Here is a 12,635-nt window from a genome sequence, read left to right on the forward strand (position 1 = left end):
ACAGAATCCAGAAAGCAGAGGTAGGTCCCCGAGCTCTGATGTATTGCCTGATTTTTAGCAAAGCCAACTGCCAAGAAAATAAAAGAACATATCATATATAGTACAGTATTAGATTACAAGTCAGAAAATGTTTACTCAAATTAGCTTAATATTTAAAACACACACACACACACATTTTGTGCATCAATAGAGCAGAAGAACAACAGATATAATGGACTACTCCAAAAAAACCTCATTATTTCTTTGCATGTTAACCAGATCTCAAGCACTCACTCTCCATATGTGCTGTACTACCATCTCTGTTGTGGTGAAGCTATCATCTTCCACAAATATGATTAGCAGATTCCTCCCTTGACTTCTTCAAGGCAGGGAGCTGCTGAGTGCTTGAATTATGCCATCTTTTCATTTGTAAAGTGTAATGACCAGGGTTCTGTATAAATAATAATAATAATAATAATAATAATAATAATTTATTTATTTATTTATATTCCGCCCTTCTCACCCCGAAGGAGACTCAGGGCAGATCACAGTACAAATACACGGCAAACATTCGATGCTGCTTTGTATAGACAATACACACACAGACAGGACAGAACAGAACAGAGGAGGTGCCATGGAAGCATGTAGTAAGTGTGATGTAGTGGTTTGAGTATTAGACTATAACAATTGAATTATAGTGGGCTCAGCTTTGGAACCCCACTGGGTGGCCCTGGGCAAGTCACCCTCTTTCAGCCTCTGCCCAAAACAACCATGATTGGTTAGGGCTGCCATAAGTCAGAAATGACATGAAGGTACACAACAAAATATGTATCAGTGTAGTTGCACTGAATCTCACAACTGTTCAGTACCTACACAATAGGCACCATAGTTTTCAACTCATTGTAGACAATTAATTTCCTATCTATTAAATGTGAGAGAAGGCTGTTCGTGTACAGGCAGTTCCCAAGTTACAAACATCTGAGTTACAAACAACTCATAGTTAAGCACATGGGTGAGACAACAGGAAGTGAGAAAAATCTACTCCTTAGAAGTGAAATTCACTCCTGAAAGAGTTATCATGGGGGGAAAAGGTGTCTCCACTGAAGCTTTCTCACCAATGTTGTGTTGTGTGGTTTCTGCCATGTTCTAACCAATTATAGTTTCCACAACAAGCCATGTTTTTCAAAATTTAACTATCACAGGGACAGAAAGTGAGATGAAATCACAGACACAGAAACAAACACCATAGTCCTACTGACTTACATACACGTTCAATTTAAGAACAAACCTACAGAACCTATCTTGTTCATAACTTGGGGACTGCCTGTACTTGAACAATGATTGGCTGGAAAAAGATTGTAATTACACAACCCTTAAGAAAGTACTACCAAAACTATTTTTAGGGTTGCACAATACTCCTTTAGGATTATGAATCCAGCTCTGACAGCTGCTAACTTTGCTTGCCAGTTTCTGTTTATCAGCATAATGACTACTCCCATACAAAGCTGAGTACCTTTACTAATAGGTCATAAAATCAGTCATGGGTTGATCCTGCAAAGCAAAATAAAGTTAGCACTGAGACACAAGGGAGCAAAAGATGGTCAGAAATGCAAATTCACCCTTGTTTGAAATCACCTTCTCAGTATTTTACTGTATTTTCTTTCTTTGATATATCATGAAAAATCACAAACACCCATATTATAGTTATTTTGACTTCTTAATAGTTAGTCGGACAAAGTAATCTTACTTACAGGAAAATCTAGGATGAAGGAGTTAAAATGAGTTTTTAAAAAACTACTGAAAATTAAAGTGTTTTTAGATACTGTATATGTAAAGGCTGGCTCTTGGTCATGATATTGTGATAAGTGGACAGGGGGAAGGGAAGCGTTGTTTATTCAAGTGTGAGCAGTTGTAAAATAAAATTATTTCAACTGAACACAAAGCAACCAAAAATATCATAGTTAATTGCATGTAGCAAAATATCTTTATATTATTTCACCAAAAGTCTATGCTTACAAAGAGATTTCCTTCTCTGGAACTAGGTATTTAAAAAACTGTCTCACACATAAGCAAAAAAAATTCACTGTGATATTGCTAGACTGATGAACCTCAAATGTTTGTGCCAAGGCTTTGCATTTTGTAAGGTCTGCTTACTTAGTGAAAAGAGGCTGTTGCCATGGTCACAGGAGGAAAAACCTAAGACCCCGTGAGATATTAACATTCCTCGCTCTTGGAAAGAAGTAGTTTTGTGGTAGTTTCTTTAAAGCCACTGACCCTTTCTTTTGTGGTGAGTTTTCCCTTTTGTTTTTCTTTTTCCTTTTCCATGACAGAAAAGAATCAGAAATGAATCCTAATCCAGTGTAAATAGTCCAAGACGTGAAAACCATCACATTATTCCATTATTGGAGCTGCTTACCACAAAGAAAGTACTCCCTACAAGTTTTAACTACTTCTAAGGACAGCAAAGTAAATCACTAAGGCACAAAAGAGGCCACAAAGAGTTGAAACTAAACTGGCTCTGCAAAGAGACAACTGAACGGCTCTCTCTGAACTGGAAAGTGATTACAGCATAATTACCTGATTTAAAATGTAATATACCTTTCCTCAATCTGCTTATCAATTGCTAGAAATGTTCAGAGCAATGTAAATACAGAGAAGCCATAGGTTTTGTTCTGTATTTTATTTAAATCCATGTGTATGTATGTGTAAGAATTTACTAACACATACCCAGGTCAGAGAAAAAATTAATGAAGATCAAGACAAATTAGTACAGATCATAGAAGATGTTGCCAAACATGTATCATAGATGTTGCCGAACATGCTGGAGTCTAAAGCCATTTTGTTTGGAGCTCAAAATGATACAAATTCAGAGAGAAATTCCGTTTTACTAATAACAACGATGTGGCAACATCATTTTGTAGCCTTTGAGGTTTTCAAACCACAAACAGCAGCCTTAAACACAACACATAACAGCTGCCAACAAAGCACTTTTCTTTCCCTCATATAAATAAAAAGAGAGGAAAGGCCTAAGATTGGAGTGAAGGTTAGCTGCTTTAGCATCCACAATGGGAAATGGGGTTTTCTGGTTCTCCATTTGCTTTATTCCACAAGACTCTATGACAGGCAACATCACACACCTTCAGAGTGAATCAAGCAAACCTTTTCCTCTTAGGTTTGGATTTCTGGTCATACTACAATAGGCCAACATATTTCCTGCAACAACTTTCAAGAAAGCAAATACAAAAAAAATGCAATGGAAAATGGGAATATATTACATAGAATGACTATATAGGTAAAGGTTTCTCCTTTAGGTCAGGAAGTTTAGTAGCTCATCGGTTTAACCTGCTGTGCCAACCTTTAGATCAGGAAGTTTAGCTCAGTGGTTTAACCTGCTGTGCCACCAGGGGCTGCTAATGACTATATAGAATGACTATATAGTCACATAGTATATAGAATGACTATATACTCACTGAAATTAAAGAGGAAAAATAAAGCTTTCTACATATGAATACAAATGTTTGGGAAATTCTCTTCCTTCCTTTTCTGGACTCTCACATTTTTAAAAAAAACTTTAAAATTCAGTACCCTTCATATCCTATTAAGCTGTTCTTCATTCTAGAGTGGTCACACATGTCAATTAAACTTGAATCCATTACTTCTCAGTCTGTTATAAAGATTCCAGAGCTATTTGTTTTGCCTTGGATCGGAAATGTAATTTTGTACTTTTCAGTCTAGCACACAACAGATCTAGCTTTTCCCTGGGTCTGCACTAGAGGTAATGGGTGTCTACACAAATATATATGGAGCTTTTGATTACTATAGTCAAGTTATAATTCTGTATTTACACAAATCGAATAAGCCATTGAATTAACACACACATTAATTTTCAAAACCTTGAAACCCCAAAAAGTATTTGCTGGTGAATGTAATGTGCAGCACCAAAAAGTGCACTCTTTACAACAGTGAGTTTTTATGATGAATTCAATTTTACAAATAACCCTACTATACTTTGATAAATGTATTAATTCTTACGCGCTAACAAGACAAATCACAATTCTTAAATTGAATCTTACAACAAAAACCCACTATTCTTTGATAAACCTTTGCTAATATACAAGTGAAAATGAAAACAAGGACAATATACAGACGTTAAAATAGATTTTAATAAAATAAATATTTTCATAAAATCTGGTGTTTTGACTGAAATACAGCACTTGATGACAGATTAGAACTTAATCTTCACAACTGCACTTATGATCAGTTATTTTTTTCAAGTTTGCAATTGAATCTAATGCACCATGTAATCTAATGTTCAGCCTAATGTCTGCGACATTATTTGGCCAAAAAAGAGACAACTACATTTGAGTAAATACGGTATATATGTAGGTATCATTTGTCTCTATAACATATATTGAAAACTAAATGGGAAACTGAGGAAATGCGTTTATCTGTGTTCAAGAGCTGTCAGGTCAGGAACACAATTGTAGTGTGTTTTGTGTTAGACAAAATATTATGACACCTAAAAAGAAACTTTAACAACCTCAAGAAAAGATGTTCACATTAGACAATTATTAAGGAGGAGCCATTGAGTCCCCTTTGGGGAGCTAAGGCGGGATATAAAGAAATATAATAATAATGAATCCAGATTCATTTAGGAACAGAATAACTGCTGTCACATGCCCAATTGCATACGCTAAAGTATATGCAAATGCAGAAAAACCATTTCATTCTTCCCAGCTACAATGGCCACTAAATATATATAAAATAATATATTGTGGGTGCACACAGAAAGAGGACATGTAACCTTCCAGATGTTTTTGTTGACTAGGACCCCCCCCCCCCTTCTTCAGCACTGACTACAAGGGCTAGGGATGATTGGAAATGTGGTCAAACAACTTCTGCCAGGGTGCACATTCTCCACCTCAAACATAGTATCTCATTTAAACTGGGGTTCCTAGCAGGTCACTCCCAAACAAGTTGGAAGCCATAAGCAAAGGGTATGTGAGAGTGGGGAGGGAAATCACCATTCTGGCTTGTCAAGGAAGCTATAAACCAGGAGCTCTAGTTCACAAAATATAGTATACAAATCTCTCTTGGTTTGGAAAGTCATCATAGTAAGAAGGAGCCAACTGAGACCAAAGAGCCAACGTGCACCAGGACACAGGTCTTCACAATATTCCTGATCTCTTTATCTAATTACACAGAAAGCTGTCATTCTAAAAACAAAGTAATCTTACAGCAACATTCTTTAGAAGTACCAACCTCCACAAGGCTGAGATGAAGTATTTCCTCTAAGCACTACACGAATCCCCACATCTTCCAAAATGACTTTCCAGTGTTCTATTATATGTACTGAATTATCCTGTAAGTGGAGACAATATTGAAGAATTGAAGTCTATTATTGGATGCTGGAAAGTTAAGAGATGACACCGTACTAACTAGCACTTGGGTGCTAACAGTACATTAGCTCTAAAAAGAATCTAGCATAATTGTACATACCGTACTAGCATCATTAAAGACAGAGAGTTCAAAGGATCCTTGGAAATCTTGTTCCAGAACAGACTTCAAACATTCATCAAGCCAGCATTCAGCATTGTAAACTGGCAGAATTATCGACTGTAGTGAACAAGAAAACATAACATAGGATCAGCAAAAATGTATCATCATTGTTTATTCTGTGACTTGCTAATAATGACTAAACTATAACACAAATTACATCTCTCCTGCTCACATCACCTAAGAACCCAATAATTTATTGGGAGAAAATATAAGATACAGTCCTTTTCTCTACTTTTTTAAAGCCCTTATTATTTATTATAATTATTTTTGTGTGTCTTCAAATAATTTCTGACTTAACGAAGACACTAAGGGCCCTTTCACACAGCCCTATATCCCAAAATATCAAGACAGAAAATCCCACAATATCTGCTTTGAACTGGGTTATCTGAGTTCATACTGCCATATAATCCTGTTCAAAGCAGATAATGTAGTATTTTATTCAGCTGTGTGGAAGGGGCTAAGATGAACTTGCCACAGAGCTTTCTTGGAAATTTGGTTTTGAAGGGGAGGCCATTACCTTCCTTTAAGGTTGAGAATAATTTGCCTTAGGTCATCTAGTGAGTTTTCCTAGGCATGCAGGAATTCAAAACAGAGGGTGCATCTACAGTGTAAAATTAATGCAGTTCAACACTACTAACTGCTACTGCACTATGGAATTGTTTGTTGAGCCTCTATCGTGAGACCAAGGTCTGTATCCCCACTCAGCCATGAAAAACCATTGGGAGATCTTGGGCAAATCGTACTCTTTCAGCCTCAGAGGAAAGCAAAGGCAAACCTATTCTGGACAAATCTTGCCAAGGGTTTGAGCTTAGGGTTGACATAATTCAGAAAGCAACAGCACAACAGTAATGAATACCAGTTTCACTTCTAACCAACACAAAATACTTATATAAAAAACTCTATACATTTGAGGAAGTATCCATATCCCAAAATATAAACATTTGTACAAGAGGAAATGTAATTTATGTACAAGGGCATACATTTCTCCTTATCACGTTCACCATATCAAATATACCTTCCTTATCTAGAGTATGTGATAGGTTGTTGGTTTCTCTCAAATGTAGAACCAAGGACAGGGAATAACTCCTGTGGTTGCTCTACAGTTTGGGAATACTCTGCATGACTTCAAAATGTGTAAGACACCACCCCACTTTCCTCTCGAGGTTCATGCTAGTGTGGGGCTATGCTGTACCTCAGAAGTTATTCAAGGAGCTCTGAAGCTAAGAATGTCACCCAAAGACAATATTTCACTGTAATTATAAAAAAAGATGATTAGGCAAGTTTCACAGATTACTGAAACCTGACGTTTTGATCTGAGTACAGTACAGGCAGTCCCTGAGTTAGAACTGGGTTGCTGAGAGGTGCAGGAGGGGAGGGTTGAACCACAGAATAACTTTCAGCTTAATGCCTACTTGCCATTAACAGACAGACATAGATATATATATAGAGAGAAAGGAAACATACTAATTTTACAAATGGACAAAACGGTAAGGCTTTTCTGACGTCAAGGTCACCTTACCCCAAAAATTACAGTACAACACCCTTATCCACCGATTACACTTTCTAACCCTTCAAAAAGTATTTTCAACCTGGAAGTGTTTCTGGGTCTCTCTAGGTCCTCCATTGCAAATCTATAGTATGCTTATGACCCAAATATAGAGTTATTTATTATCTAATTTCAGGTATCCATGGAGAGCCCTGCAGACATGAGTGTGGTACTGTACAAACCAAACAACCCACATCCAACAAAATATGTTGTCCCTAGGAATTTTCTAGGTCTTTCAAGTGGTATGTTTTTGCCAGAGGTTACCAAATACCTGTCCTGAAGGAATCCCTAGATGGAATATGTATTTAGGGATTTCCTCAGTCCCTCAGGGCAACTCTATGACAACCTCTGGGATTTGGGGGGGGGGGGGGTTGTTGTGTCAGGAGTGACTCCTGGTGTGAGAGAATTGGCCAACTGCAAGGATGTTGCCCAGGGGACGCCCAGATGATTTGATGTTTTTATCATCCTTGTGGGAGGCTTCTCTCATGTCCCCGCATGAGGAGCTGGAGCTGATAGAGGGAGCTCATCCGCCTCTCCCCGGATTCGAACCTGTGACCTGTCGGTCTTCAGTCCTGCCGGCACAGGGGTTTAACCCACTGCGCCACCGGGGGCTACAACCTCTGGTGAGAATTATTCATTTCAACAGTGTTCTCAATCAACCATGGTGTCCTATTTCCACAGTAAGTTCAGGAACACATCAACCATGGATGGTGGAGGAGTTGGACAAGTCTTGCCACTTTTCCAGAGCAGAAATCTAGACTATAACACTCAACATGTCTCACTACTAAAAGTTCTGCTACAACCTATAGTCCAATAACATCTTCAGTGTTACATGATTCTCACCCCTGCGCTACAAACAAGCTTAAGGAAGATGCTTCTTCCCAAGCAACCTACTATGTTTTGAAAACAATCAAATGCAAAATATTTAAACATCTGCTACTTGAAAACAAATTTTAGAAGCAAAGATGGGACTATGTTTACAATGAACAGTCCTTGGATACTTAGAATAACCAGGCCTCTGTCAGAAATACACAAACTTTTTCCACATCATTGCTTTAAATATATACTGTTAATGGAAAACGTCTGTGTGGTATTAACAAATGCAAAAAATACCCAGTTAGAGAAGTAAATTTCAAAATTAAATTTAGACGATTAAATTGGGAGCTAATGAACAATACAAGAAAATGCAAATGCATGCAACCCAAGCTACAACTGCAATTTCTTTTTATTTCTTTGATTTGGGATATAGTACTAACAAGCAAGGAACTGTCTGAGCACCGTCTTTTCCAAAGCTTCAGAAGCAAATTTAATGCTAAAACAGAAAAGTATATACAGCTGTCTGGGAATCGCTAAATATATGCAGCTATCTGGGAATTGCTACATGAATTTGTGGTACTATTACAAGCCTACACATACTTCTGTGAAAAGGCATACTGACTGCAATAGCCATCAACACCATTCTTGCTCAGCTCTATAGCAACACAATCTCAGTGCTGGAGATACAGTCCCTAGTATGCACCTACACTGTAGAATGAATGCAGTTTGACACCACTTTAACTGCTATGGTTCTATGCTATGGAATTCTGGGACATGCAGCTTTACAAGGTATTTCACCTTCTCTGCCCAAGAGCTGGTAAATCACCACACTACAAATCCTGGGATTCCACAGCATTGAGCCAGGGCAGTTAAAGTAGTGTCAAACTGCATTTATTCTACCGTGCCAATGCAAACTAAGTTCACCATCCATTTACAATTGGCCCTCAGTATCCACAGATTCTGTATCCACAGAGTTCCACTATCAATGGCTTGAAAATACTTAACATGCATACCAAATCCAAAAAGGAATCTCTTTGATATAAAACATTTGATATAAGGGAACATCCTTTTGTTATGCCATTGTATGTAATGACACCTAAGCATCCACCAGTTATCCAAAAGGGGCCTAGGAACTTGGGTGCATCTAAACCGGTGGTTCCAAACCTTTTTTTTTTTTACCAGGGACCACTCTCCAACATTAGTACCAAAGGGGTTAAAAATCAGTTTTTGATCAACTTTCGATTTGGTTTGGGTATTTGGGGTGCTGATTCACAAAACTGCATTGGACATACCACATCAGCTCGTTTCTGATACAGAACATATGCCATCCAGTAGTTGCCATCTGCTCACCCACAGAAAACCATATTTAATCATCCTTGGCACTATAAGAGTGTTTTGCAAGACCAGTCGCTCTCATTGCAACGGTGTAGTAACGGTGAGGCCGCAGATCATATTTCAGTTCTTGTAGACCATTGGTGGTCCACAGGTTGGGAACCACTGATCGACAATGTACAATTAATTGTGCTTGAAACCACTTGAACTGCATGGGCTCAACCAATGCTATGAAATCACAGGAGTTTTGTGAGGCTTCAGTAGTACCCTTTGGCAGAGAAGGCTAAAGATCTTGTAAGACTACAACTCCCAGGATCACATAGCATTGAGCCTTGGCTGTTAAAGTGGTGTGAAACTGCATTCATTCGACAGTGTAGATGTACACTCACCCTTAAGAGAGGCTGAAACTAGTGCACAAAAAACAATCAGGATGGAAAGCAAGACATTATGGGACCTACCACCTCAATGCCACTGTTTCCTCTGCCTTCCCTATTTGAAGGTGCAATGGATTGTAACAAAGGAAGCGATGGAGGGTCTGGATGCTGGCACTTGGGGAGTGCAGAAGAGGCGCCTGCTTCTTGGGAAGAGGGCGGTGGGCTGCCATTTTCACCAGGGATCTTCTCTGTGGCATCCATCACCGACTACTACTCGTAGAGCTCCAAAAAGGTGTTGGCTAGATAGCTGCACAGTTTTAGCAATATATATTATTTAAAAGGTTGCTTCTTGATGTATTAGTATTGATCTTTTACCATGTTTCCTTTCTCCTGAATTGAAATATCAGGGAAAGTGGACCATCCTAAATGAGGATAACAGAAAACCATTTAATACAATGGCTCAAGGAGTACTTGCTGCAGTACATGCAGGAAGTACTATCTTTGGAGTAGACTTTTAAAATGTACTCCAAAGATTTCCTAATGCTTCAGCAATCTATGAAACATCATCCCTTTGGGGCCCTTTAATCCCAGGATCTGATCCCAGGTTTCCTGCTTTAAACTGGATTATATGAGTCCACACTGCCAGATAATCTGGGATAAACAGAAAGCCTGAGAAAAGATCCTAGGATATAGGGCCTGTCTGGATGTTTCCTATATAAAGAGGGCCTGGGGTGAAAGTGAAGGCAAGGGCACTGCAAGAAAGCAAAACCCTTGGAAAGGAGGGGAGGGGAGCTATCCCTGAGGAGAGGGAAAAGGAAGATACATCATTGCAAGGGGAGAGTGTTAGGAATAACCTGGAAGCGGAATATAAAGAATGAATGAGAGGGGGGCGGCAGGAAAAAAGAAAAGGAAGGAAAGGAAAGCATGAGTGGGAAGGAAAAGCCAGTGGGAGGAGGGAGGGGCTTCACTCTACTTCGAACGAATGGAACCGTCCAGCCCAGGCTCCCCCCGCCGTCGCGGCACGAATGGAACAGTCCAGCCCGCTCTCTTTTGCCTCCCCCCGCCCTCTCAGTTTTGGAGGAGCCCCAACCGCAAGGCCACGCGCTGCTCTCGCCCTCCCCGCCTCTTCGTCATGGTGGAGGAATAGAGACGGAAGGCTAGAGAGGCCTCGTGGGCGGGGCTAAGCTGCTACCGGAGGCTATATAAACGGGTGCCACGAGGGAGGAGGAGCAGTAGAGTGGAAAAGGGGGAAGGCGGAGGGGAGGGAAGGAGGCACCTCCCACTTGGGGTATCATTCATAGAATCAATGCTGTTACAAATCTCATGATTCCATAAGTGAAAGTGGTGTCAGGCTGCATTGATTCTGCAGTGTAGACCCACTGGGTTGGTTTATTTATTTACGACATTTATGCCGCCCTTTTCACCCCAAAGGGGACTCAGAGCAGCTTACAAGATATACATACATACAATATTTTATATTATTAGCATAGTACAATATCAGTATTATATATTTCTATATTGTACTACACCATTATATTGTAATATTATTTGTAATATATGTAATATCAATATATAATATTCTTATTATATTGCATTGCATTATAACATTATAAATAATGCTAGTCATCCCCTGCCACGCATTGCTGTGGCCCAGTCTGATGATCTGGAAAATAAAGTAATGAGAAAGTGTTGGTTTCTAATATATGTAATTTCTTTATGTTTGTGGGTAAACAGTATTTCTTGTTGTTTCTTTGTCAGTGTTGATGTGGAGATTGTCTGGTTTGCCCACCCTGGAACATGCAACATATAATTGTCTACACTGAGAGGAAGAAGTTGGTAGTGTAAGCTTTCTGAGGCCCCTTCTACACTGCTATATAAAATCCAGATTATCAGCTTTGAACTGGATTATATGACAGTGTAGACTCATAATCTGGAATCTGTAGTATCTGCTTTGACAATCTCGATTATATGGCAGTGTAGACAGAATCTCAGATGCAGGAATGCCTTTGAGGAACAAGTGAGGCAGTATTGGTTTGATTGATTGGGACCCAGAGAACCAGGTTTCAAATCTCCGATAGTCCATGAAAACACCCTGGATGGTTTTGGGCAAGTCGCATTCTCTCATCCTCTAATTGAGGCAAAGGCAAGCCCCCTCTGAACAGATCTTGCCAGGAAACTCATGTGAATTAGTCACCATAAATTGGATAAAATTTGAAGGCACACAACAACAAAACATGTTGGCTATGAGGCAAACGTTTATATTACCACAAACGGACATTGTTGTGTAGTCAAAGATGTCCTTTGGAAACCCATTTCATTTTTTTTTTTTTTTGTAGTGCCAGGAGCGACTTGAGAAACTGCAACTCGCTCCTGTTGTGAGAGAATTGGCTGTCTGCAAGGACGTTGCCCAGGGGACGCCCGGATGATTTCACGTTTTTATCATCCTTGTGGGAGGCTTCTCTCATGTCCCCGCATGAGGAGCTGGAGCTGATAGAGGGAGCTCATCCGCCTCTCCCCGGATTCGAACCTGTGACCTGTTGGTCTTCAGTCCTGCCGGCACAGGGGTTTAACCCACTGCACCACTGGGGGCTCCACCCATTTCAATGAAACTGCTTCATCAGAGCTAGTCCTAACTACAATTAAAATCCCACACTTTAACTGATAGCAGTCACTCTCCATTACCCACCGGAGTCCCTGGTGGTGCAGTGGGTAAAACCCCTGTGCCTGCAGGACTGAAGACCGACAGGTCGCAGGTTCTAATCTGGGGAGAGTGTGGATAAGCTCCCTCTGTTAGCTCCAGCTCTTCATGCGGGGACATGAGAGAAGCCTCCCACAAGGATGATAAAACATCAAAACATCTGACTGTCCTCTGGGCAATGTCCTTACAGACAGCCAATTCTTTCACACCAGACAAAAAAAAACTTTCTGGGGTGAAAGGTGTACAAAAAGATTTGAAACTTTCAGAAAGTGGCAGAACTATGGCAAAAATAAGGGTGTAATGATGGATGCCTTCCATCTCTCAATAAAAG

General features: G+C 39.7%; 1 protein-coding gene across 4 annotated transcripts in view; it reads right to left on the reverse strand.

The window, feature by feature from the left end:
- B3GNTL1 (UDP-GlcNAc:betaGal beta-1,3-N-acetylglucosaminyltransferase like 1) overlaps positions 1-10,778 on the reverse strand; it is a 216,208-nt gene extending 205,430 nt beyond the window's left edge. For 3 of the 4 annotated variants that reach the window (XM_060764530.2, XM_060764528.2, XM_060764527.2), the window contains exons 1-4: positions 9,691-10,773; positions 5,479-5,595; positions 5,242-5,341; positions 3-67 (exon numbers count right to left, since the gene is read on the reverse strand). In XM_060764530.2, the coding sequence (XP_060620513.2) occupies positions 3-67; positions 5,242-5,341; positions 5,479-5,595; positions 9,691-9,867 (459 nt within the window). In that variant the 5' untranslated portion in view covers positions 9,868-10,773. Of the gene's footprint in view, positions 1-2; positions 68-5,241; positions 5,342-5,478; positions 5,596-9,690 lie in introns of all 4 variants that reach the window. The other variant, XM_060764529.2, reaches the window with a different exon arrangement.
- Between the last annotated feature and the right edge of the window lie 1,857 nt (positions 10,779-12,635).

This window comes from Anolis sagrei, chromosome 2 (genome assembly GCF_037176765.1).
Source record: "Anolis sagrei isolate rAnoSag1 chromosome 2, rAnoSag1.mat, whole genome shotgun sequence".
Classification (NCBI taxonomy): domain Eukaryota; kingdom Metazoa; phylum Chordata; class Lepidosauria; order Squamata; family Dactyloidae; genus Anolis; species Anolis sagrei.